Here is a 27713-nt window from a genome sequence, read left to right on the forward strand (position 1 = left end):
GGGGAATAGAGCCACTTAAAAAAAAGAAAAAAGAAAAAAAAACAGTATCAGATGCTCACACATGAAAAAAAGCATTAGAAAGTCTATCTATGGAATGCAAGAGGACTTAAATTGAAATTAAACAAGAAAAATCCAGAAATATTTACATATGTTACCGGCTTTCCTTTTTTTCTCTTTCAGGCATCATCTCGCTATTTGTGGAGCATTTACTGCTCTTTATTTTGCCAGTTAAATTTATGATGTGCCACACTTCACTCCAATTTTGTTTTGACCAAATTTTATTGATTTTGTGTGATTTGCTTTAAGAGTGAAATAATTCTGCTGCTAGTGCTTAATTAACATTTGGAGATTACACTGAAACAAATTTGTACATGTCCGCAAGTATGAATATTGCCTCTGTCATTGAGTGAGTTACTTTATTGACTCAGGATATTTCGGATTTAACAAGAGTTCCTTGTACAGACAACTAAATAAAATCGAAAATAAATTTGAGTACAAAATATTTATTTTCTTGTGATGGTTCTAAAGAAATCTTGTGATGGTTATAAAGAAGATTCACACAACACTCACTCTATACAAGAACTCTTTCCGTAAAAATGTATTACTTTTTAATTGTCATGAACACCTTTATAAATATGTCCATTTGAAGCCCATTACCAAACAGTAACTGGATTCTATGGATTACACCTATTTCTTGTGAAAGGTTTATGTAGTAAAATAATCTCTTAAGCGGCTGGAAATTGATAGACAGACTGTTGTTTCTCCCAACACCCTTGCTGTTGGCTGCTTTCTCATACTATAAACATGTTTTTGATTTATCTTGATAAGTAGTTCTGTGTGTGCTTCCATGTGGCTGTTGTGAGAGATGAGGTGATGAAGTGGAGAAAGCTTTCGAAAATCGGACGTGGCAGAGTCTTATCTCCCTCATATGGTGTTGGTAAAATTGAAATGTGGCATTTGCATTTTTTATTACATGGAAACTCATAAGTGAAAGTGTGGTGTTCAACTTTCAACTCCTCTGAGTGAGTGTGGCATTGGGTGGGGAGGGGGGTGGGCTACTGAAAGAGTTGAAAACAAATGTCACCAGATCTATGGCTTTGGTCCTTACTGAGCTCACATTTATCATGCATCGCTCATCCAGCTCAAAGTCCCAGGCAACTGGGAAAAAAACGCAAGTGACCCCTGTGTACAAGATAGAAGGAAAGTCCTGAAAAATTAAAGACCAATGTCAGCATCAGTTTTCTGCAGAATTCTTGAACATATTCTGAGTTTGAATGTAATAAATTTCCTTGAGACAGAAAAGCTTCTGTCGACAAATGAGCTCAGATTCGTAAAGCATTGTTTGTGCAAAACTCAACTTGCCCTTTTTTCATGTGATATACTGTGGACTGCTGATGATGGGCAACAGGCAGATATTCCTAGATTTCTGAAAAGCATTTGACTTGATGTCCCACTGCAGACTGTCTACAAAAGTCGGGCCATACAGGTTAGGTTCCCAGATATGTGAGTGCCTTCAAGACTTCGTATGTAGTAGATCCCAGTATACTGTCCGTGATGATACTGTTCTTCAGAGACACGGGTATCATCAGTAGTAACTCAGGGATCTTTGACGGGACTGCTCTTATTTTTTATATACATAAATGGCCTGATGGACAGGATGAGCAGCAATCTGTGGATGTTAGTTGTTGTGGAATACAAGAAGGTGTTGTCGTTGAGTGACGTAGGAGGTTACAACATTACTAAGGTGAAATTCCTAGTCATTGTTATGAATAGTAGCTTGCTCTAAATGTAGAAAAATGTAAGTTAAAGCAGTTGAATTGGAAAAATTATCATGTAATGTTAGAATACGGCATTGGTAGTAAGCTGCTTGTTGCAGTTACATTGATTAAATATATATACATAATATTGCAAAGTGATTTGAAGTGGAATGAGCATGTAAAGGCTGTAGTAGGGAAATCAAATGGTAGACTTCAGTTTATTGAGAGAATTTTTGGGAAGAGTAGCTCATCTGTAAAGGAGAATGTGTAATGAACACTAGTGCAACCTATTCTTGAGTACTGCTAGAGTGTTTGTTATTAACACCCCCTCCCTCTCCCCCTTACAGGTTGGATTAGAGGAAGGCATCGAAATAATTCAGAGATGAGCTGCTAGACTGGCTACCAGTAGGTTCGATCGGCACACGAATATTACAGATTGCTTCAAGAACTCAAGTGGGCATCCCTGGAGGGAGGGCAAGGTTCTTTCTGCAAAACATTATAGAGAAAATTTAGAGAACCAGCATTTGAAGCTGACTGCATAAAGATTCTACTTTTGCCAACACACATTTCCTGTAAGGACTGTGAAGGTAAGATAAGAGAAATTAGGGCTCGTGTAGAGACATATAGACAGTCTATTTTCCTTTGCTCTGTTTGTTAGTGAAACAGATAAGGAAGTGACCCGTAGTTGCACGAGGTTCACTCCGCCATGCACCATTTGTTGGCTGGCACACTATGTATGTGAGGTTTTGTGTGTGTGTGTGTGTGTGTGTGTGTGTGTGTGTGTGTGTGTGTAGAGGGGTGGAGGTGTATGCATAATACTCAGTGACAGATATTTTTGCAATTGCCAATGTAAAATAGTTAGCCTGCTAAGTGTTCTGTTCACTGGCAATGGTCCACTTACTGTTTGTTGATCATGTTATGTTTCCCCTTACTATGAAATGTTAAAAATGCAGGATTGTATAAAAATGTACCTTGTGTGCAATTTCCAGATGTACTTATGAGCTCTGAGAATATACTTCAAAGATATGTTTGTTAATTTCAATTTTGGTTTATTTGCAAAGCTACCATGCTGGAATCACATCGGATTAAAATGTTATGGAAGTTGCTAACGCACCTCACAGAGGGTTACCTGTTGGGTCGAGAACTCTTGATGGTTATTTGAAATTGTAAATACAGAATTTTGTTCCATATAGCTGTAATACTTTTAAATCACACTTGGATGATATTCAGACAGCAGTAATTAAATATTTGTTTATTTGATTGAATAATAAGAGTGCTGTAACTAAGGTATTGCACCTTTCCATATTGCAAAATATGTTCAAAGGTCCATTAAATGTTAATATGCAGCTCATTGTTGTGCAGGTCATATTCTTTCTGCAAAATACTGACAAACTTAAGAGTATTGAATACACGATGGCTTAAAACCAGAAAACTTTTTTCGTGGTTACCCCAAGGACACATGTGTAACTCATCTTAGAACTTGCTTATAACACTCATGAGAGTTGTCTTAAATTGCTCCTCTTTCGTCTGTCCTTATGAATTTGCAATTTTTGAAAAGATTAAGATACTAGAGGAGATCATGTCTTTGTCCAGTCAGCATATGAATGCTGATGTACTCAAAACACTAATGAAAGACGTGGAATGGACGATACATAAACAAGATCAAAGATGTTGGTAAGCATTTGGATGAGTTCTCCTCCAGAGCTAAAGAATACACAACACACTGATACAAACACACGCATACACCAGCATGGTTACACATTATCCTTGTGAGCTACCAGCTCTGCAGTTTGAGTGGGTGAGAGGAGAAAGTAATTGGAACTGGGAGGGTAGTTTAAGGGAAAGGTAGCTGACAGCTGGGGGAAGGGGGGGCAGGGGGAGGGAGCAAGCTCGCAGGATAGAAATTTGGTGCCGGTGAGCTCAGTCTGGCCCAGGCAGAATTTCTTTGTAGCTCAGAAGGACATGGCGATATGGACTGATGGGGGAGAAAAAACGGGGGGGAAAAGGGAGTAGAGGACATTTTAACAGAGGTGGAGATTGGTGCAGGACAGAGATTAGCAGGTATTGTTGCCAGGAAGACTGCAGGATCAAAGGATGATTTGTAACGACAGTTCCCACCTACATAATTCAGAGATGGTGGTATGTGGGGGGGGGGGGGGGGGGGGGGGCGGCAGAATCCAGATGAAACAGCTGTGAAGTAGCCGGGTATGCTGCATTCAGCAACATATTAAACGAATTGGTGGTTAACTCTGCTCTTGGCTACAGTTTCACATTCATTTAAGTGAATAGGTGGTTGGTGGTCATGCCCACAATAAGGCTGCTAAAATATATGACTGCTTTCACTTGTGACCTTATCTGGTTTTTTCCTGGGTCTTCCAGAGGGGTGTGAATTATGTACCAAAAGGAAATGGGTTTGGTTTAAGAAAGGATTCGGGTATTTCATAGACTGTGTGGGTGGCAGAATACACTTTTCGAACTTTAAAAAGGATTGTGAATATGATGCCCTCTTTCCTGGCATGACTAAGTAGTTCAAGTAATGGTGAATGATATTATTAAGTTGTTCTAGCGTGTGGCAATTCTGAGTAATGGAGTGTTGTCCTTTTTGATGTATTCATAAGCGTGGTCAGAGAATCAGGCACATGGAATCACTTTTGATCTAGGTTTGGGGTGTATTGCCTCTATGTGAAGGCTCTATCAAGGCGATGGATAGCTTGTCACTTGCAGATACCCGGTCCATGTGTGCTCAGACTGTATGGGAGAGACTTCTTAAGACAGGCATGATGGCAACGATCAAAATGTTGGTACAGTTGATGGTTAGTAGCCCTACTATGGACAGAGATTTTTAAGGAACCATCAGAAATGAAGCATCCAGGAAGAACCAGTTAAATCAGTGAGAAAGAAGGTGTAGGGGCGGTGAGGTATGAAGTTAGTGTCTTGGCTACTAGTCAGTCATGAATATATTATTAACGAATCTGATTTGATACAAGACCTGTTCCATGCACCCACTTAACACATCGTATTCCAGTCCTGTTACAGGTGTATCGTACCCTTTAGAGGCAGGGCCACATGTGAAAGCAATCTCATCATATTCTAGATCTGCTGTTTAGCCTTTTATTTGGGCTTAACCACCAACCAGCTGCCAATCCGAATTAACAGTCACCCCCAAACAGTGATCAAGAGTAGAGTTGACCACTCAGTAGGGGAACAACTGCTGAGCACAACATGTTTGACTTCTGTGGCTGTTTCACAGCCTATGCCAGCTGGAAGTCTTTTCTGCAGATGTAGTACTTATTGAAAATAAAAGTATGCATTCTCCCGGTTATAAGATTGTTGCACGTATTGTTCAGGACTCAATGAGTAATGGACTTGAAGACATATTGTAGGTCACTTGTTAATATGATGAAAGCAGCTAAGTTCTAGCTGCTTGGAAATGTCAGGGATTTGGTTTATTATTACAATTGATAAAAAGCGAAAAGAATTTTCCCCATAAATTTAATTATGGACTCAAAAGCTTCAAAACCTCTTATGCTCCTGTAAGAATGGAAAGCGAAAACTGTTTCATAGCTATTATAATTTAAATAAGTCATATTCAGCATCATTTGTCCCATAGTACAACACACAAAATTTCTGTAATGTATAAGAATCAATATTTTAATTGAGTCTGGAATGGCAGTTTATTACTTACGATGAGTTATAAAATGTAAAAAACTATTGTGTATAATGTCACAAAGTAATAATTCTGAAAATGGAAATTGACAAAGAGTATAATGTTAATAAGATGGGTTCATGTATAGGTGGTAAAACACCAGTGGTTGTTGAGACTTTCTAAGTCAGTACTAGGCAAAGACTAATTCAAAGCGGGGGGAGGGAAGATGAATTAATAACATTCAGAGATGAAGTCTAGGAAAGTCAAAGGAAGCTTTGAAGATACAAGCAGCAGCTGTGTCAGCCTTTTAATTAAAATGTGAAGCCAATTACTTTACTTGGTTTGTGTTTTTGATCCATGTGAGTACATCAAAAGATATGGAGTGAATCAATTTTAAAAGTTGCTTGTTGTTACATTCTGTAGTTCGGGCCTCATGTAAGTAGTACTAATCAGTTTTATGTTAATGTACACACAAGGTACAGGAAATGCAACCATGTGCACCAATTACTGGAGAGAATTGCCCAAACCGAAAGATTTGGTGAAGAGGGAGGGACGCATAAGGCAAGGAGGGGTTAGCAGGACAGTGTGAGGCAGGTGTGGGAAAGACAGATGACAGAGACAGTGCACAGCTAGACAAAAGGAGTTCTGAGAGGGTAGAGCATCTAAGAGAGATACAAAGGGGGAGGGGGGGGGGGAGAGAAAGGTGAAGAAAGAGACTGTGTGGTGTGGAAAGGGGGGGAGGGGGAGAGAGAGAGAGAGAGAGAGAGAGAGAGAGAGAGAGAGAGAGAGAGAGAGAGAGACTGCCTGTGTGGTGGGGAGGGTAGGAGAGGAGCAATTGTGGGAGAATACAGTACACAATCTGGACAGGGAAGGAATTGTTTGGACAATGAAAGAAGAGACAAGAGAAAAGGTGAGATGAGACAGTGGGAAACAGGTTAGTGAAAGTGTAGGCCAGAGGGATTGTGAGAATGCAGGGTATCTAGAGAGACAATTCCCACTTGTGTAGTTCAGAGAAACTAGTCCTGTAAGGGAACATCCAAATGGCAGACATAATGAAGCAGCTGTCGGTCATTTGTGTTGTGGTGAGCGGCATGTTCAGCAACTGGATGGGAAATTTTTGCTTGTCACAGTTTTGCGGTGCTCATTCATTTGTGTACACAGTAGGTTAGCTGTTACGTCCACATAGAATGATGTACAGTAATTTCAGCATAGCTAATATATAATGTTGCCTGCCATCCTTCTATAAGGCAGCAAACAGTTAAAATTTTACAACTGTCAGAGCGAAGCGGCCTTGCTTATATTATGCTGAGTAAACATTAGCCACTACTTCACTTCATAAATAGACCAGCATTTTAGCTTGTAAGGCTGTCAGTCATATGGATCAATGATGTACATAATGGTCACACTCAGTTCCCTGACTGGAACAAAGTGACATCTGCCAAAGGCTTGTCGTAGATTTCCTGCACGCTACTGAGCAGTGACATTCGCTGTGGGGAGAGATGTGGTTGCAAAGATGGACCTCCCCATGGACTTTGGGAGTGAAGTTGGGCATCTGGCGGACTGTTGCGCACAGTTCGATTCGTAACATGACGTTCTATGGCTGCACGAAAAGTATTATTCAACATGGTGGCGTTGCTGTCATGGTTCCTCCGAGCCGTAATACATAGGTAGCCGTCATCCACTGCAGTAGTAGCCCTTGGGCGGCCTCAGCGAGGCATGTGATCGACAGTTCCTGTCTCTCTGTATATCCTAAATGTCCGAAGAACATCACTTTGGTTCACTCCGAGATGCCTGGACACTTCCCTTGCTGAGAGTCCTTCCTGGCTCAAAGTAACAATGCGGGTGCGATCGAACCGCGGTATTGGCCGTCTAGGCATGGTTGAACTACAGACAACGCGAGCTGTGTATCTCCTTCCTGGTGGAATGACTGGAACTGATTGGCTGTCGGACCCCCTCCGTCTAATAGGCGCTGCTCATGCATGGTTGTTTACATCTTTGGGTGGGTTTAGTGACATCTCTGAACAGTCAAAGGGACTGTGTTTGTGATACAATAGCCACAGTCAACGTCTATCTTCAGGTGTTCTGGGAACTGGAGTGATGTGAAACTTTTTTTGGTGTGTGTGTGTGTGTGTGTGTGTGTGTGTGTGTGTGTGTGTGTGTGTGTAAGTAATCTGACCACTTCTCGGCAGGCGGCAGTGCTATTCCAGGAAAAAAAAAAAAAAAGTGCGGTGGCCACTTTTCCCATCATGGCCGTTTTACCATACATTACCTTAACCATATTACTATCTATCAGTAATCTTCATAAATTAGTGTGTTATATTACTTAACAACAGTAATTGCAATATTAGAAACTATCATAAATGTTTACTAAGTGCTTTGAATGTAATTTTTCTTTTACTCTTCGCGCTGGATAACAGCAGCCCTAATTTGATTTCATACGGCTTGCTACAAATATGTACCAAATCTGAAGACGACCGTCTCCACAGTGCGCGTTCATGAATCCATGTTACTTCTTTTTGACATTTATGCGACATCAGCCCATGGTTGCTAGTGGCACATGCTTGAGGGATGTCACCATTGAAAGTCGAACACTGAAATATTCCCCTCGCATTTCTATTAACACTGCAGTGGCCGCGCTACACACCACTCTGTCCCTGACGTAAACGGCAAACTTTACTTAGCCCACGGTCATATCCACCAGTGTCAATTAAAATTGAGTATATCTTAAAATATTACTGTGTGTCTAAGTATTTATGTTTGTTACTGAAGAAGCAAAATACACTCCTAAGAAGCTCTTAATGTTACTTGACGTTTTGGAATTTGGAAGTTAGTTGCTTGATGCATACTGCTATAAAATACGGCTGAGAACCGCAGGCCGCACGAACACTTGATCCGGGCCACACGTGAGCCTTGGGCTGCAGTTTGACGACCTCTCATCCAGAGGATTTAGATCAAGTGATGCGGGAGGGCAAGGAACTGGCCCCGTTCAACCCACCCATATTTTAACTTATTGGCACGTTAAACGTTGTCTTACACTAGCAGCAAAATGTTCTTCGCCATGCATGTACCACATCTTGGGGGCAACGGTGAAGTTTGAGGAACTCAATCGAAAAATTTGTTTTTAAAATACACTGCTGGAAAAAATGCAACACCCTCAACGACAAGGCCATTTTATTGACAAGTGAGGTGTACATCTACAGCTCAGAGCCAATATCAGTTAAATTAAATAAATCAAATTATCAAATCCACCTTCATCAACAGTATTTCACCATCGAATCCTTTATAAACTAAAATCTATTGTAACCCATATAGACATACTCCGCAAAACAGAGCGAGGGAAAGAAACTATAGATAGGCCTCGGTACAAGTCCTGGTTTGTCTTATGTCTGTGCTCCTTACACGAAATGTATGTTGGCAGCAGTAGAATCGTTCTGCAGTCAGCTTCAAATGCTGGTTCTCTAAATTTTCTCAAGTGTGTTTCTCGAAAAGAATGTCTCCTTCCTATTTGAGTTTCCAAAGCATCTCTGTAACATTTACGTGTTGTTCGAACCTACTGGTAACAAATCTAGTTACTCTCTGAGTAACAAGTCTAGTTATTCTCTGTGTTGCTTCGATGTCTTCCTATAATCCAACCTAGTGGGATTCCCAAACACTCGAAGATTAGTCAAGAATGGGTCGCACTAGTGTTCTGTACGCGGTCTCCTTTATAGATGAGTTACACTGCCCTAAAATTCTCCCAATAAATCTAAGTCGACCATCCTTACTATGGCCCTTTATATGCTGATTTCACTTCAAATCGCTTTGCAGTGTTATGCCTAGATATATAATAGATGTAACTGCAAAAGCAGCTCACTACCAATGCCGTATTCGAATATTACGGAATAGTTATTCCTACTCATCTGCTTTAACTTACATTTTTCTATGTTTAGAACAAGCCGCCATTCTTCACAACAACCAGAAATTTTGTCTTAGTCATTTTGTAGCCTCCTACAGTCACTCAACGACAACACCTTGACACACCACATCATCAACAACTAACCGCGGCAGATTGCTGCTCACCCTGTCCACCAAATCATTTATGTATACAGAGAACAAGAGCGGCGGTCCCATTGCACTTCCCTGGGGTAGGACTACTGCTGAAGATACCTGTGCCTTTGATGAATACTATAGTAGAGTACAATGTACTGGGTTCCATTACATAAGAAGTCTTGAAGCTACTCACATATCAGGAATCCTATTCTGTATACTACTTCGTTAGTTCATAGTTCAAAATTGTAGGAGTTCGTGATAACAAATGCAAATCACATGAAACTGACTGTCACAGTAAAGAGTACCAAAGCAGTCTCATGTGTATCCCCTCTGGCGGCAATGCAGGCGTGTGCTCTGGGATGCAAACGATCATAATGGTGTCGAATGGCATCCTGTGATAGACTACCCCAAACAGCTTGAGCCTTTTGTTGTAATTTGGTAACGGTTCTTGCAGGACCTGGAGAACAAGTAGTGTCCCACTTCATCATGTCCTATACATGTTCCATTGCCAAGAGATCTGGTGAGCTTGTTGGCCAGGACAGTTGTACACTACGTAGGGCACATTGCTTCTAGCAGCTGTATGTGGATGTGCATTGTCATCTTGAAAAAGCACATCACTGTTTTGTCGAAGAAATGACAGTAGCAAGGGGATAACAGCCTGTGCAATGTAGTGGGCACTGGTTACTTTACCTTGTAGGAACACTAAATGTGGCCGTGAGTCGTAACTGATAACCCCCCACACCATGAAGCTTGGGATGGGACCTATGTATCCTGAGCAAATGCACTCTGGAATAGGCATCTCGCCAGGTCTGTGCTGCACACATGTGCTTCCATGACTCGCATACAGGCATCACTGAAGGCAATAGAGGACCATTACACTCTCCAGCCAAATATTTCACGACACCAGAGTGGCCACATTTGACGGTGTTGTAGTATCAATGGTAATCTGGCCAGAGGCAAGCGTGATTTTAATCGTGTCGCAATGGCCCCTGATGCTGCAGCTGATTCAACATGTGCACAGGTTACGAGCCTGGTTGATGTTCATTCGGCCACCACTGCTCACACAGTGTGTCAATCTTGATGTGTATCTGTACTTCACAGGCATATAGAATCTAGTCTACAGATGTGGAAATGTTCCACAGACTATTGTAAACTGCGATACATCACCGACACACTTTGCCCAACATCTACTGCAGTCTGTCAATAAGTCAGTCAGCTTCTAGCAGGCCCACCATGCGACTGTTCAAATGGCTGAAACTATTCAAGAGTATCTACCTGTCGGTGGGGTGTGATTCTGCCCTAGACTGAATGTTCCAAACACTGTTCACTTCTGAACTCACCACAATTACTGCCTGCAGAGTCAAAAGAGAGGGTGTACAGGTAGACCTCCTGAGCACCGCCTCATCACCTTTGACCATCACACATAATCCACTAACACTACAAGCCCTTAGTATGCACATGTTATACCCAGATACCACTGAACACAGTTCATGAAGGCGCTGCATTTTCTCCAGCACTGTACATTTGTACTAACGAGGACAATATTTCATACTGACGCCTCGTAAGCAAATAATCACAATTATCTCGCAGGCAGCTCATTTGCGGACTCAGGTTTACTGGAACGCTTTTGCTTCTATGATATACAGGGTGATTCAAAAAGAATACCACAACTTTAGGAATTTAAAACTCTGCAACGACAAAAGGCAGAGCTAAGCACTATCTGTCGGCGAATTAAGGGAGCTATAAAGTTTCATTTGGTTGTACATTTGTTCGCTTGAGGCGCTGTTGACTAGGCGTCAGCGTCAGTTGATGCTAAGATGGCGACCGCTCAACAGAAAGCTTTTTGTGTTATTGATTACGGCAGAAGTGAATCGACGACAGTTGTTCAGCGTGCATTTCGAACGAAGTATGGTGTTAAACCTCCTGATAGGTGGTGTATTAAACGTTGGTATAAACAGTTTACAGAGAATGGGTGTTTGTGCAAAGGGAAAAGTTCTGGACGGCCGAGAACGAGTGATGAAAATGTAGCACGCATCCAGCAAGCATTTGTTCGCAGCCCAGGAAAATCGACTCGCAGAGCTAGCAGAGAGCTGCAAATTTCACAATCAACTGTATGGAGAGTCCTACGAAAAAGGTTAGGTATGAAACCTTATCGTCTGAAATTGGTGAACTACCCGAGGCGATGGATCGGCCGCCAGGCAGCCCGTGACAGAGTACTTCATCACTGGCCTCAAAGAAGCCCTGATCTTACCCCTGCGATTTTTTCTTATGGGGGTATGTTAAGGATATGGTGTTTCGGCCACCTCTCCCAGCCACCATTGATGATTTGAAACGAGAAACAACAGCAGCTATCCAAACTGTTACGCCTGATATGCTACAGAGAGTGTGGAACGAGTTGGAGTATCGGGTTGATATTGCTCGTGTGTCTGGAGGGGGCCATATTGAACATCTCTGAACTTGTTTTTGAGTGAAAAAAAACCTTTTTAAATACTCTTTGTAATGATGTATAACAGAAGGTTATATTATGTTTCCTTCATTAAATACACATTTTTAAAGTTGTGGTATTCTTTTTGAATCACCCTGTACTTTCAGTCTCGGCATTGTTGATAATAGGCTGCTGATGCAAAGAGTTAGAACGTATGGTGACGCTATCTTAACTACAGTCATGGGATACTGTGCGAGTGCTTTGGCCGACAGACTTCTGCTTGTAACACTAGCATGGATACTTGACAGAGTGTCACGTGGAATACTTCTTCGGTTCACTGCGTCAGTTGAGGCGTTGCAAGTAATACTAGGAATATGTCCACTTGATCTCCAGATACGGAAGAAAGTGGCAATGTAGTGGCTGAAGAAGGAGCAATATCATGAAATCCTAAATTTAATAGGAATCTGGGCCACAAGCAAGCAGAATATTCAAAATCAGATCTTACACCTGTGGCAGAAACGATGGGGTGATGCCCAAACAGTGAGGGCACCTATGGTTTTCTGCCAAATATACAGCAGAGACTGGGAATGAGTCGCATGAATCCCTCAACAGGCCTAACACACTTCTTGACTGGTCATGGGCCGCCTGCTGGCATCGAATTGATAGAAGACAGACCTCTTACATGCCTGTGGAGAAGAAGGTACGTCAGAACATGTCCGTTGTATGCAAAAGTGGTGATACTGACTGGCAACAACTGAATCGGCACGGAAAACTCTATGTCAAGGAGATACTGTGTTGCAAGACAGAGTGGCAGACCTTGGACAACATTGCTGGTGCTGTTTCAAGAAAGGCTTGGACAGCGCATGATCTTATCAGTCAGCCCCCGTCTAATACACTACCAGAGGTTGTGACCAAAGTTCGAGAAGCAACACAGTGAAGGCAGTTGAGATTAGCAGTTATGGCAGAAGAACTGCCAACACTGTATGCGCAGCCACCGTAACAACGACAGAGGGAAATTTATTTACATTTACATTTGTTATACAGGATTTGTCAGGATACATTTCAACAACTATGTAATATCATTACAAAATTTTTTTATATGCTGAATTCATATGAATCTATTTATGTTTAATACAATATACAATTAATAAGTGTTTAAAACATAATTTCTTATGTGCTTGACAGACCTATTCCTTGATTTTGTGATTTGTCACATTTATGATGTCATATTCTTATACAGTTGAGCAGAGCTATTCACTTACACTGTGATAACATTTGTCAAGCATGTGATTCTTTATAACAGTTTTAAATTTATCATCATTTTCCAGCTCTTTGATATGTTTTGGTAGTGTCACGTGGAATACTTCTTCGGTTCACTGCGTCAGTTGAGGCGTTGCAAGTAATACTGGGAATATGTCCACTTGATCTCCAGATACGGAAGAAAGTGGCAATGTAGTGGCTGAAGAAGGAGCAATATCATGAAATCCTAAATTTAATAGGAATCTGGGCCACAAGCAAGCAGAATATTCAAAATCAGATCTTACACCTGTGGCAGAAACGATGGGGTGATGCCCAAACAGTGAGGGCACCTATGGTTTTCTGCCAAATATACAGCAGAGACTGGGAATGAGTCGCATGAATCCCTCAACAGGCCTAACACACTTCTTGACTGGTCATGGGCCGCCTGCTGGCATCGAATTGATAGAAAACAGACCTCTTACATGCCTGTGGAGAAGAAGGTACGTCAGAACATGTCCGTTGTATGCAAAAGTGGTGATACTGACTGGCAACAACTGAATCGGCACGGAAGACTCTATGTCAAGGAGATACTGTGTTGAAAGACAGAGTGGCAGACCTTGGACAACATTGCTGGTGCTGTTTCAAGAAAGGCTTGGACAGCGCATGATCTTATCAGTCAGCCCCCGTCTAATACACTACCAGAGGTTGTGACCAAAGTTCGAGAAGCAACACAGTGAAGGCAGCTGAGATTAGCAGTTATGGCAGAAGAACTGCCAACACTGTATGCGCAGCCACCGTAACAACGACAGAGGGAAATTTATTTACATTTACATTTGTTATACAGGATTTGTCAGGATACATTTCAACAACTATGTAATATCATTACAAAATTTTTTTATATGCTGAATTCATATGAATCTATTTATGTTTAATACAATATACAATTAATAAGTGTTTAAAACATAATTTCTTATGTGCTTGACAGACCTATTCCTTGATTTTGTGATTTGTCACATTTATGATGTCATATTCTTATACAGTTGAGCAGAGCTATTCACTTACACTGTGATAACATTTGTCAAGCATGTGATTCTTTATAACAGTTTTAAATTTATCATCATTTTCCAGCTCTTTGATATGTTTTGGTAGTGCATTAAAAAGTTTGATGCCTTGATTACATACATGTTTCTGACTTTGGGTCCTTGTTACAGCTTGTAAGTGGAGATCTTTACATTGCCCTATATCGTAATTATGGCAGTCTGTATTGGTTTTTATTTTGTCCTGATTTCTTTTGATCACCAACAGACTTTACAGAATGTATAATGATGGAATTGTTAAAATTTTCAATGCTTTAAAAAGGGGCCTACAATGTGTTTGAGGTGTGCTCTGGGTCATTATCCGAATAGCTCGTTTTTGTAATTTGAAAATCTCATTTAGACGACAATTTGTTTTTCCCCAGAATACTATCCTATAGGATTCAATGGACTGAAAATAGCAAAAACATACTAATCTGGTTCAGTCATTACTACAAACTCTTGAAATTATTCTAAGTACAAAACATGGTGAATTTAGTTTTAGTGCTAAGCTCACCAAATGTTCCTTCCAGTTTATCTTCTCATCAATGTGCGTACCCAGGAATTTTGCACACTGTACTCTTTCAAGTTGTTTGCCCTCCATGGTGGGATTTAGGTCGTCATGTTCACTTATTTTTCCATATTGTATATAATTAGTTTTTTTTTTGCATTCAGTGTTAGCTTGCTTGCACTAATGCTGTGGCCGTGGGCCGTGTCACACCACCCAAGCAACTAGAAATGGGGTACCTTGGATCGGCATGTGGCTGCGCCGCTTACCAGTACCAACGACATTCTCTTGGAATAGGGAAATCCTTCTCTGTAACTAGGGAGCCAACAAACAATAGAAGAGGCAGATGCAACCTGACACCCTCCAAGAGCCCAAGAACCAGCAGGCCATGCCTATGGACCAGGGAGCAATGAAATGCATTGTGGAATGTGACAGACAAAAACTGAAGTTATTATGATAGTAGTAGACCACGATTTGGTAGCAGATGTAGTTTTTATTCATAGGAGAATGCAATTTTTAAATTTTATTATTGTTGTTAATGGCAGAAATAGTCATGATGACTGGAGGTAGTATTGTGTAGGATAAAATTAAGTATTAATGTGTTTTGCGTAATTTGTATAAGAATCAACACACCTTGTGTGTAAATTATAGGTAATAAGCAGCAATAGAATGGAATAAATAAGTGAATGCTTTCAGGTGTGCCAGTTTCCCCTGAATTTATGCTCTCTGTAATGTTGGCTAGTCAAAATTACAATCTCGACAGTAATGAGCAGAACTTATACACAAATATACACGTGACACACACACACACACACACACACACACACACACACACACAGAGAGAGAGAGAGAGAGAGAGAGAGAGAGAGAGAGAGAGAGAGAGAGAGAGAATTGGCTACTGGGATAAGTCGTTATCAAACAGAGGAAATAAAATAATATGTTTTGTACTGTCAGGTAATAATGAACATTTTATTTGAAATACATCAGGACTGAATTTATACAGTAATACTTCTTTTGTGATGCTTTCTCTGGTAGTGCCATGCAGGCATTCTGGTATGATTTGCGGCGCTGGTTTAACGCTGCACCTCACTGCATGGGAACTGTTCACATTTTCCCGCTGTCAAACCAACGTCCGAAGCTCGGGTGATCCTCTTCTTGACAGCGTCAGGAACAAGTTCGTTTGAGAATATCTCTTCTTTTATCCTGAAAAACAGACAATTTTTTTATAAAGTCACTGGTGAGAATAGTTTGTGACAAGGGCTTTTAATGTACTGACTCAGTTGTAAATATCGATTGGTTTAAGACTGCCCTACGGCTGGCACTGAGAACAGTGGAATTTCCTGGGCAATACGTGCGTTTCTTGCGGTGTAAGTGGCCTGTCAACAAAGCCCACAGTTATGCCTTACCCTGCGAATCACCGTAAAGTGCGCGGCATAGAATTCCTTTTATTGTACTACATATTACGATATCTTCCTCTTCCATTCTCAGGTGGGATATTACAAGAACAAGTGTGTGCATCTCACATTCTTTTTCCCCTCATTGGTCATTTCATTTCTCTTCTCCCCCAAATTTGGAGGGGCTGGTACCATACATGTTGATACTATTGAGCCGTATAATAATACATAAACGGAAGTTTTTGCGTTGAAAGATTAAAATAATAGGATTAAAATGGAATAATATCATTCCTTTTGGTGATTTAGCACAGACCACAGTTGGTGAAGGCATGGCTGATGCTGAGACAATAATGAGGATGACGATGATGCATGTGGCAAGTCCCCCGAAGTCCCAGTAAATGCTGTAGGGGTAGGAAGGAAGGAAGGAAGGATGGGGAAATAGGATAGTGACAGATAAGTAGGTTGCTTTGCATGTGGGGGTGGGGGCATTACATTGGCCTGGGAAATGGGATCTGTAAATGAAGGCTGGAACTAGAAGAGGCGCTAGTGGGTCTGATGGCAGGGGAGGCCTTAATCAAAGGGAAGGATATGGAGACCAGGGCTATATGCTGGTGGAATGGGTAATTGTTAAGGGGGTTTCTGCACTGAGAAGAAGGGGCTGTGAATATTGCCTTGGTATAGAACGTAGAGGGTTATATACCCCTCAGCGTGAAGTACTGCGAGAGTTTTTTTTTTTTTTTTTTCAACGTCCGATCAGGCGCGAAATTAAAACCACAGTGAAAATCTGCTGAATCTTCGCACATATGTATCACGCAGTGTCTCCAGTATGCCCATTCATCGCATTAAGTAATACTTTTCACTTCTCAGTGCTCAGTGAACACGCAAAGACGCCTAGGGAATAGCATCTTCCGCCAAGTGTTAGGTGCCTACTGAGAGGTTTCGCCTCTTTGCATGCAGTCCACATCACAATTCTCGGCCCCACACTGCAGGAGCAGCCCTCCTCTCTGCAGCATTTTCCATGGGAAGTGTTTGATCACGGTACAGCATGGACTTGGCTCCCTCTGATTTTTATCTCTTCGCTCGCTTGACCGGTGGCTATGAGGACAGCATTTTGGCACAGACGCCGAGCTGCAGAGCAGAGTAGGGAAACAGCGGAAAGCACAAGTAACTGCTTTCTATGACGAACGTATAGGGATGTGCGTACCACGCTACGACAAATGTTCAAGTCGGAGCGGAGACTATGAAGAGAAACAGCTGGAAGGTGTAGCTAAATGTTGCAAACAAAACATCTTTTATTTTCACTGTGGTTTCCAATACGCAACCAAACGGAGGTTGAAAAAAAAAAATAGCCTCCGTATTAACTTAATTTTCTTTTCAACCTCTGTAAAAACACGCTATATGGCGAATGAAGAAAATTCGTTGATTTGTTCTGAATACAGTCTCTCACAATCTTGTTAGTAGAGTTCCGCAAATTACAGTGTCAGGTGTTTTGTTACAAGCGTCTTGTTACAAGCGTCTTCCAGTAACGATTTTGAAACGTTTCTATACACTTTGTCATTAGTGAAACAAGCTTGTGACCCTTTTGAGCGACCCTTATTTCTATACACTCAGTATCTTCTGTTAGTCCAACCTAATTCATTTGTCTGATGTTAGGATAGAATTCCGTTGTGGCAGTGTTTTGTAAGCAGTTCCTTGATTACAGGTTCCACACGATACTGTTGTATCCCACATCACTACCCCTGCTGGGTAGTCTGCAGTTCTGAGGTAGCGGTGTGTCACCACGCCTATATTGAGGCGAGGACGTCGGCGGTTGTCCCCAAGTGCCACTAGGGACGACCACACTATTTCGTCATGCACGCCAGTCGCGCATCATGATGACATCACCCCTCTCGTAGAGCAACAGTCTGGGCGCACGTTATTGACTGCAGCACCAGCCAGTGTGTGGATGCAGTATAGTAATGCGTGAGGCTTTATGACCTGCGACTCAGTGATTCAGCGGCAGTTCATCGGAGGAGCTCATCTTCAGCGGAGCCAAGAATTGACGATCCCTCGACAACCAGCAGCTTATCATCGGCAGCCAGGAGTCTGTCCTAACTAGTCCTCGGTCAGAGGGCATCAGCTACATAGGCTGGCGATCATGTTAGCAAAATGCGGAAGAGAGTTGCCACCAGTCCGAAATCCGCCATCCACAAGTAAACTGGCCGCGAGGGTAGTGACCACCACAGCCTGGGCAGCGCGTGGTAACTGATTTCGACTGGACAGTTGTTTACTTCTGTAAGTGACTGTACGTTTCTGGAACTTAGTTCTCGGACTGGACAGTCTCAGAGGTGTTTAATCTGAACTGGATACACGTTTGTGGGGGTGGTGCAGTAAACAGATGTTCATGTACTTGTTTTAATTACTTACGTGTAACGTGATGCAAAAATGAAATGGTCGTATGGCATTGTTGGCTGGGAGTTCGGCCGCCAAGTGCAAGTATTATTTCAGTCGACGCCACGTTGGGCTACTTGAGTGCCGCTGATGAAATGATGATGAGGACGACACAACACCGAGTCCGGGATCGGGGAAAATCTCTAACCCGGTCGGGAATCGAACCCGGGCCCGCTGCAGGGGAGGTAGCACTTTACTACTCAGCTAATCAGGCGGACAACGTGATGCAGAACATATAGCATGATACTGCAGTTGTACGGATTAACTAACCTATGAAACACTCGCAGTCAACCAGGTACTTTGAACCGGGAAGAGCACTCACTGGCAGCCATTGAAGAGGAAATAGAGTGGATCACACTGATGAGCTGTTTCGCATTTCGAGGGTGCACTGTACAGTGTATTTTCACGTTTTTCTAACTCATGGTGTCGACTTGAGGACAGTATTACAGGGCATTGAGCTCGTTATATTTCCGAACTCGGGAATTTATAAATTTTCTTGATGGACCGTTTTCTTGTTGGAACTTTTCTTTTTGGAACCAACATTCTTGTTGGGTATTTTTCTTGTTGGAACCTTATCTCATTACTCTATCAAGTTGGCTGACAACTGATCTATCGACAATACATTTCAGATGGCGCAGCAAACTGATTTTACCTTGACAATGTTGAATGTATTCCAGTCCGTTAATTCTACAATGGGAAAGGTGAGTGCTACCCAAGAAAATTTATTGTAACGTTTCCAGGAACGGAAACGACAGCAACAAATTTACGGACACCATCAGCTGTCCGCCCATTTGACGCGGCAAAGGTACAATGAGTCAACTACACCGACAGTCTATGACAACACTTTACAGCATAAGGAACTTTAGTTGATTTTATCAAACTTGCTTTTTTATTATCAAATGCTTCATGCAACAAAACTTTCTGGGGAAGTATCTGAAAGCTGAATACTTTGAAAATAGGATTCTGGTGGTGGCGGCACGCCATAAATTGTGTAGGGCAAACAGGGTTATTTCGTTTTGATGTTACAAACTTTCGGGGATGATGGAAATGGGTAAGTGTGTCAATTTGAGGTAAGGGACTGTGGTCTGGAAACGACCGAGTCAAAATTTATAAGAGAAAATCGTTTTGGTACCTCTGACAGTGGAGCTCTTCTACTGCAACCCTTCCGTATTATGAGAGATGGTGGCATGGACCAAAACAAGAAAAAAATATTTATTAAACATGGACTGTAAAGCGGATATCTTAAGAGCTATGAACACTTGTTCATTTTTGCTACTGTGAAACACGTCTCTTCTGCTCCCCTTTCCTCTAACCTGAGATAAGCTACCCATAAGCAGTAGTTTAACCGCAGTTTTTAAAACATCGATAATTTATACGGAATACTATTCATATAATTAACACGCCTTGAAATACTAAATGGGTTATTTAAACATTTAAGATTTAGAAAACTGAATAATTAAATATCAGTGCAAGGTTAAAAACGAAGAATTCCCTGAGATTTCCTTGATATTTCCAGGTAAAATATTCTCGGAGAATACCAGGTTTTCCAGAAACTCGCATAGACAACTTTTTCTTATTTTGGCCAATGCAACCTCTTCTCAGAATGCGGAAAGCAAAGAGCTTGCTGCAGGAGACACCTACTGCCAGAGGTATCAGAACCATTTTCGCTTATATCTTTCGGCTCGGTCGTTTCCGGACCAGGATCCCTTACCTCAAATTGAGACATTTACTCTTCTCCATAATCCTTGAAAATTTGTAACATAATCATAGAATCACTCTGTATGCTCATTTTCATGCTTCAGGCATAGGAATGCGCAGTGATTTTATTCGCTTGAGTAATCCCACGTTTGCAGAGTGTCATCTGTTACTCAAACGTTTGGACAGGCTAAGGAAACGAGCGATTTCTCCAACACAGAGGACGTTCAAGGCGGCACACCTCAGTCACAACGGTCAAAAGGACGGCAAAACCTGCCATTGGTCTTAGAACAGCTCCGCTCCTCAAACTGGAGGCCAATCAAAATCCTTAGGACATCAGCCTCCTAAAGTTAAATTTTGTGTTCAGAGGGTCCTGTGTCATGATAGACAGTTGCGTTTTTACAAAAACGTTAAGTACTTATGTTGTCAGAAACAATGTCAAAGGCATTGTTTACAGAAACAAAGACGAACCGTCAAGTGCTCTGCTTGTACTGGTGATGAGTTTGAACCTGATGTTCACTATTTTGAAAACAGTGTTTTCATATTCGTTTTTTACATCAATAAAGCAATGTTAGTAGGCGTTGACTAAATGGGCGCAACATTCAGTTCCAACTTGACACCGGTTTCGCGAAAATTATCATAGCAGTCAGAAATTTGCTTTTATTGGTGATCCGCAGTTATCCAATTTTCACGGCATGCCAAAGAATTATAGTGATCAGACAATTAAAGTCAAAGGTCTTTCTATGGTGCAGGATCCACTCCTAGTAGCGAAATCATACGTGTGGGACCGCGCGCTGCGGAATTTCAAATCCCCGCCAGACGTCATGGACGCCGAAGGCCCCTAGAGGTCTCTGCAGCATTGCGCCATAAGCTGTGGCGGCGCGCGCCTTCTGGCCCGCATTTAGTGTGAGGGCGCCACAGTGGAACACGTGGTTCCAGCAGCCAATAACGGCGCCCCCGATAGAGTATTCAAGCGCCTGCATCTCTCTCGTCCAGCGAGTCTAATCGTTGCATCAGTCTTAACATATCGCCTCGATAAGAGACAGCGTGTTTACCGTTCTTTGCTTTCATTACTAGTGGACGTCTTGGATTCGTTTGGTTGTCTCTGTCACTTCGTTGCTTCTTGCGTGTTGTCGTCGTAAGGTTTCTTTCCATCGTCCGTCGTTGTTTCGTGTCCGTCCTTTCCGTTTGTTTGTTTGTTCGCGGGCCGCTCTCCGTTTGGTCCCGCCGCGTTTTCTCGGCCATCCCGCGACCGTTCCGGTCGCGGTTACAACAGGTTACAACAATATGCTGTAGCTAATTTCATGGGACTGGACTTTTTCCCGCAGCTGAGCTTCATGGTACAAGATTTGGGCAAATACATCTGCTTCATTGATGAGAATGTGGATCGCGTACTTTGCCTTGGCTTGAGGCAACGGAGCCCTGGATTCAGTTTCAGCTCTGTTACACCATGCCCTACATGAGGACAAACCGGCTCATTCTTGTGGTCTGTGGATACCTACACCAATTACTGCTATGTTGTCAGGATGAACAGTACGGGGACACCTCAAACGGTCCGTGCTCTGGAAGAGATTTTCGCCCTGGAGGGTCTCCCTACAGCCATTGTTACAAATTACGCCACACAGTTCATTAGTCAATAATTTGAGTCTTTCTGCATGGCCCTTAGTATTCAGCATCTCCACAGTATCATTTCAACAGGGCAAGGTGGCGTGGTTGAACGCTTTATTTGGACATTCAAGGAGAAAATGAAGAAATTCATGGCTGTTATGCTTTGGAGGACTTTCTACAAATTTTCTTTCTTTTTACAGAAACTTGCTCCACAAGGACGCATCTTCAGAGCATATGTTGCATCTTCGGTAGATGAAGTCCGTCCTGTCTCTCGTGGCACCCTGCCAGTGGGGGAATACCGTCATCAGAGGATTTGGCAACAGAAAACGGTCTTCAGGCCAATGCCAAGATCTCATATTCAGAGGTACAGTGGAGAAAAGAAGAATGGTAACTGGGGATTGCGGTTTGCCATCCAAGCAACCCATATACTTTGTATTGATGGCAGATGGAGACACACTGTGGAAACATGTCCACCAGCTCTGGACAAGTGCCAATACATCTCTTCTTTCCGAGATCTAGCCACATTTCAGTCCCACGTGCCAGCAATGTGTCTGTCTCAGAAGGGGAAGCTTCAGCAATGGAGCAGCCTCCCAGTCATCACACTCTGCCACCATCTGAGCCCTTGGACGCAGACTCCAGGAAAGTCAACACAGTGGCAGGATGGGGGTGAACTTTGCCCATTACACCACAGCACCTGCCAAAGAAGAAGAGGCTTCTCCTCCCTCTATTGAAGGGGAGGGATGTTGCATCTCACATTGCTACCCCTTTTGGGTAGTCCAAGTGTCATCATGCCTACATTTAGGCAAGGCCAAGGATGGTGAGAGTCACGGCAGTTGCCCCTAGATCCGGCCAGCAGAGAATGCACTGTTTTGCTATACTTCGTCACTTCCACCAGTCATGCACAACGATGACATTACGCCGTTTGCGGAGCCAATGAGCGAGGCACATGTTATCGCTTGCAGCGACAGCCAGTCAGGCGGATTTAGTGTAGGAACCCACACTGCTTTATTACTTGTGAACCAGCGAGTCAGCACCAGTTCCTTGGAGGACTTCATCAATGGCGGAGCTAAGATATGAGGAGTCCTCGACAACCAGCAGTTCATCATTGACAGCCAGAAGTCTGTGTTCACCAGTTCTTGGTCACATGACATCGGCTATGCAGGTCTGAACTTTGGTTAGCAACCAGTCTGGAATCTGCCACCCACAGCTAAACTGCCCACGAAGATAGTGATGACCGCAGCCTGGTCAGCGAAAGCGTAACCGGCATTGTGTGTGGACAGTTCTTTACTTCTGAAAGAGACTGTTAATTTGTGGAACTGAGTTCTCAGCCTGGGCAGATTCATATGCGTTTGATCTGAACTGAATGTACATTTGCCTGTGTGTTGCAGTAAGCAAATGTTCATATACTCGTTCTGATTATTAGCACGTGGTAGTGTTGCAGAAGCCATACAACAGATACAAGCTTGTAGTAAAGAAACATTACTAATTAAACTATTTCAACTTTTTTGGGATTATTCATTATGAAACAGAAAGTATGGAGTTAGGTGGCCGTGGTTGATAGGAAGTCGATAGCAGTGGAGTTTTAAGAGGAGACTGGAATGCCAGAGGGTCATAGAGTTTTTCGATGTCTAGGGGCAGGAAGAGGGAGAGACGTTTTGTAGCGTCGCTGCTATTATGCGACTGCAGATTTTTGCAGTGTGTTAGGTTATGGCAAGCTGTTTTGGGAGCCTGCAGTATGGCGGCCGGCATGTGGCCTGCCGTATGCGTCATAGCCCCACCTGTCGCTAAAGTGGACCGTGGGAATGCTCACTGTGGCGCGTACTAAAACCACTTATTTACCTCACCTAAGAAACTAAATAACTACGTTAAATATTAGCTGTTTTATTCCAAATTAGGTACATGACCTTTTGTTATTCAGACGAGCTTTGTGTCGAAATTTGATACCGCTACCTATAATAGTTTCAGAGATATAAAAAACCTATTAAAAAGTACCTAACCGACACTTACGAAATAAATTCAGATAGTAACAATAGCAGTTTACATTTCTTTTGTTATTTGAAAACAGTAATAGCACTCTTAGTGTGCCGATTTATTTTATAATGATTTTCAATTCTAAACTTTCGATAAGAGTTTAAAAGGAAATATTTATATTTTGTGTTAGGGTGAGAGTAAATGAGAGTGAGTGTGAGTGTGTATGTGGGACATAAAGTCAAATTTCAATTCTGTGTTGTATTACACCTTACGTAACTAGCAAGTGTTACGCCACCAGGATGTCATGAAAAAACTGTGAATCCCCCTAACTGGCGGATGACGTATGTCTATGAGCGTTTGCTTTTGTAATAAGGCAGCCAGAAAGGTAGTAAGATGATAATCAGTTCTAAAGTATATTTCAAGTATAGTTTTCTCTTAGTTTTCGTTTGGTTTGGTTTGGTGGAACATTTGGTTAATACTTGCAGCATGAAATGAAGTAGATGCATCTGCGAATGTTGATTGGAGTAAAGCAGATTTGAGCGCGAATATGATCATGAAAGATTAATCTGATTGGCTGTTCGTTTTGATCAACCAATGAGAGTGTTCAGTATGCATTTACAGAACATTTTTGGCTTGCATCTTCATTTGAAGAATCCACTGAAAAGGACCGAGTGTGAAACTCATTTCGTAGCAGAGTATTGACTGTATTAACCTCGTAATATTTCGGGTTGAACTTAGCACATTTCTGGATGTCTTGTGTGTGACATAAGCTGCATGCACTATAGTTCAGTTCTTTTATCTTGGCGGTTCGCGCACGCCCGCCCAAACGCGGGAGATTGCTGCGTTGCCAGTTGTACACGCCAAGAGAAACAGCGCTGTTGTATAGTACACAAACTTACATTTAGGGGAGAGCGCGCAGTTTCGCGCAGTTTATGAAGTAAAGCCACCACGGCCGCATTAACCCTTTCGCTGCTACAGAGACGTGCTCCCAGCATTCCGCGATGTGCGCGATTTTGTCATCATTGCACTGCTCGCCTGTGCAGACACATGGTGTTTCAACTGCTTTGACACACTTTATCATTCGATTTCACAAAAACTATTTGGCCCAAAAATTTGATTTTTACACATCTTCTCGACTGATACCTTTCCCCCATAAATGACTTAATTTTGTTTCGATGTTCAACGCAGTTATTGTGCAGCATTAGATGTAGTAAACCACTGCAAGAAATTTTGAAGAGTTTGCAGAGGTAAAAGTCCATAGCGTATACTTTCCATATGGTCGATTTTAGTTGCCACTAGAAATTTCAAAAAATTGCATTCAAACGAATAAAATTCATGAAGTAAGACACTTCGATATTGTTTTCAAATAAAGAAAATATTAACCACCGATCAAGGTCTGAACTCAGAACCTTCCACTTAGCACCCATACACTTTAACTATTACACTAACACAGCTTATCATTCAATGTAACTCCCGGAGGACTTTAAAATACCGCGCAAAATACCGACAAACACTGTTGGTATGATCATGAATTACGTTTCGTCGAAGTATAATAGGAAATAAACGATTACCGCTGTTCTTTATTGCGAAAAAGCGGTTAGTGAGAACGATACAAACACCTTTCCTTGATATCGCCTGAATTAGGAAGCTTATTGCTTGTTTGGTTTAATTAATTAATAGAATATGAAGCAATTGGTATAAAGAATGCTTTTTCCAAACTTTCTATAAAAGAAAGTCTGCTATCAAGACATTGCTTTTGTTCAATTACTTTATTTATGACTGAACGTTTCTAAAACTGAGGACACTCGTCCATGCTCTGCACTGCAGTCGAGGTCTGGCAACGTCGTTCTCTGTTCATTGGCTGACTGTGTTTTGTGACGTCAGATGCGCAGAACGCGACTGCTACGGTCGCAGGTTCGAATCCTGCCTCGGGCATGGATGTGTGTGATGTCCTTAGGTTAGTTAGGTTTAAGTAGTTCTAAGTTGTAGGGGACTGATGACCACAGCTGTAAAGTCCCATAGTGCTCAGAGCCATTTTAACCATTTTTGATGCGCAGAACGAACCTAAACTCGGCCGCCATCATAAACGACGCGCACTTTAGTAGTGGTTGCGCTATTGACGTAAATGTGGGCTTGTTGACACAATAGCTAAAAGACAATAATAAACATTAGTATCGATAAGCGGACATTTTCAATGAAGGAAGGAAGGATCCCCTTATGCCCGTTAATACTAGTAATTTGCAGGTTTATTTTGTTACCTGAGTTACGCGGACTATGCAATCGTAAGTATGGACGATGGTTTTCTTCAACGCTGATTTTAACATCGCCTGCATAGTACCTACGAATGCAGAGCAGCGGTTGGTGAACGAACGCTATACTGAGGTAGGCGGACATTAATTTTGCAGCTTGCTTCACTCAGTGCTAGCGAACATAGTGGCGAATCGCCCCGCCGCAGACTTTTGTTGTATACTAGGTGATGAAGCTGATCATCAGAAGGGAAGCTATCAACGCATGACGATTTTTATTTGTTTGGGTTAAGTCCTTCTACACATACCAAGAATGAAATGGCAAATAACAGCTGAAACACCAAAGAAAATACTTCTACCGAGTTATAGACACCCGGTGAGCCAAAAGGATGTTGGGTGTAGTATGTATGAAAGTTGAGTACTTACACATCCATGACTCGGCGGTCGAGTTCTGGAGCATCGGGGCGCTGCATCTCGCAGACGAGTCGCTGCAGACAGGAGGACTCGCGCTGCCCTGAGCAGCTGAGGTAGCTGGCCAGTAGGGAGCGCTCCGCCCTCTCCTGGGGGCCCACCTGGGACACAGGAGAAACAATGTGGCTGAAGCATCGGGTCACCGTCTACTGCGCCCTGGTGCTCCACGTATAACAATCGGGGCGATGGTGGAAAAAGTGAAAAGCATTCGTGGATCAGTTATCAAGGTCTTGCACGACATTTTAAACATCACAGAAGTCACTGCCCACTGGGTCCCGTGAATGATCACACCCGTTGGAAGAGACCGTCGAACTGGGGCAGCAGCTGAAATATTGCCAGTCCAGAAGATTTTTTCAGCAGCCTAATCACCAAGGACGAGTGCGGAGTGTATCATTACGACCCTGAGAAAAAGGAGCGTAGCAAACAGTGGAAACAAGTGGTTCACCACCGCCTAAAATGGCGAATTCCCAAACGTGATTGGTCAAAGTGCTTCTGTCGTTTTTATCTTTTGGGGTGGGAGGACTGCCATGGTGTGGTGGTAACACATTACGCTCTTGAGGGACAATCTGTCACAGAAGCATACTGCCGAAATCTTCTGATGAGGTTTCATGAAACAGTCAAGACGAAACATTGCGGAAAGCTGTGCAAGGTAGCGTTTTTGTTCCACGACAAGGCCCCAGCTCATTCCGCACAGGGTAGTCACATAAGCTGCTTCTTTGGGATGTTCAAGTATTCGCCTGTCATGGCACCCAGTGAGATCTTCCCTCGGATGAAGAAAACAGACTGTGACAGGCATTTTCAGAATGACATTGAAGTAATTTTCGAGGTGGAACGTTAACTGAACAGCAAAAATACAGTTTTGACAACCAAGGTGTCCCCACCAAGTCATCCATCGTTGGGAAGAACGTCTCGGACTGAAGAGCAAATATACAGGGAGAGACTAACATCAAGTTTCATGGTCGTAGCTTGATTTCTCTCGAGGTGATAATTAGAGCTTTGTAACTACCACTTGTAATTAATTTACGAAAGAAGTGGCTTTAAAAAACGCTCGTTCGACCTATTCTTGAATAGGGAACAGCATGGCAAAATTGCGCACTTAAAACTTAATGAGCGTGTACTCAAGGAAACTTCATCAATTATAATAACACTTTAACTGGCTTTTCTTCTGAATATACCGAACAATGGGGTAAGAGTGCATTTATAGTGGGGCGAACCTGCGTC

At 42.4% G+C, this 27713-nt stretch overlaps 2 protein-coding genes across 3 annotated transcripts in view; one reads left to right on the forward strand and one right to left on the reverse strand.

Annotated features, from left to right (window-relative positions):
- Window positions 1-1077: 1077 nt before the first annotated feature.
- LOC126473644 (uncharacterized protein K02A2.6-like) overlaps window positions 1078-27713 on the forward strand; it is a 39687-nt gene continuing 13051 nt past the window's right edge. Inside the window, exon 1 of one of the 2 annotated variants that reach the window (XM_050100844.1) lies at window positions 1078-2344. The gene's annotated coding sequence lies outside the window, so the exon portion shown is untranslated. The remainder of the gene's footprint in view (window positions 2345-27713) is intronic. The other variant, XM_050100845.1, reaches the window with a different exon arrangement.
- Window positions 15751-27713, reverse strand: part of LOC126474382 (uncharacterized) — a 74245-nt gene continuing 62282 nt past the window's right edge. Inside the window, exons 4-5 of the mRNA XM_050101850.1 lie at window positions 26448-26593; window positions 15751-15880 (exon numbers count right to left, since the gene is read on the reverse strand). Coding sequence (XP_049957807.1) covers window positions 15751-15880; window positions 26448-26593 — 276 coding nt within the window. The remainder of the gene's footprint in view (window positions 15881-26447; window positions 26594-27713) is intronic.

This window comes from Schistocerca serialis, chromosome 4 (assembly GCF_023864345.2).
Source record: "Schistocerca serialis cubense isolate TAMUIC-IGC-003099 chromosome 4, iqSchSeri2.2, whole genome shotgun sequence".
Taxonomy (NCBI): domain Eukaryota; kingdom Metazoa; phylum Arthropoda; class Insecta; order Orthoptera; family Acrididae; genus Schistocerca; species Schistocerca serialis.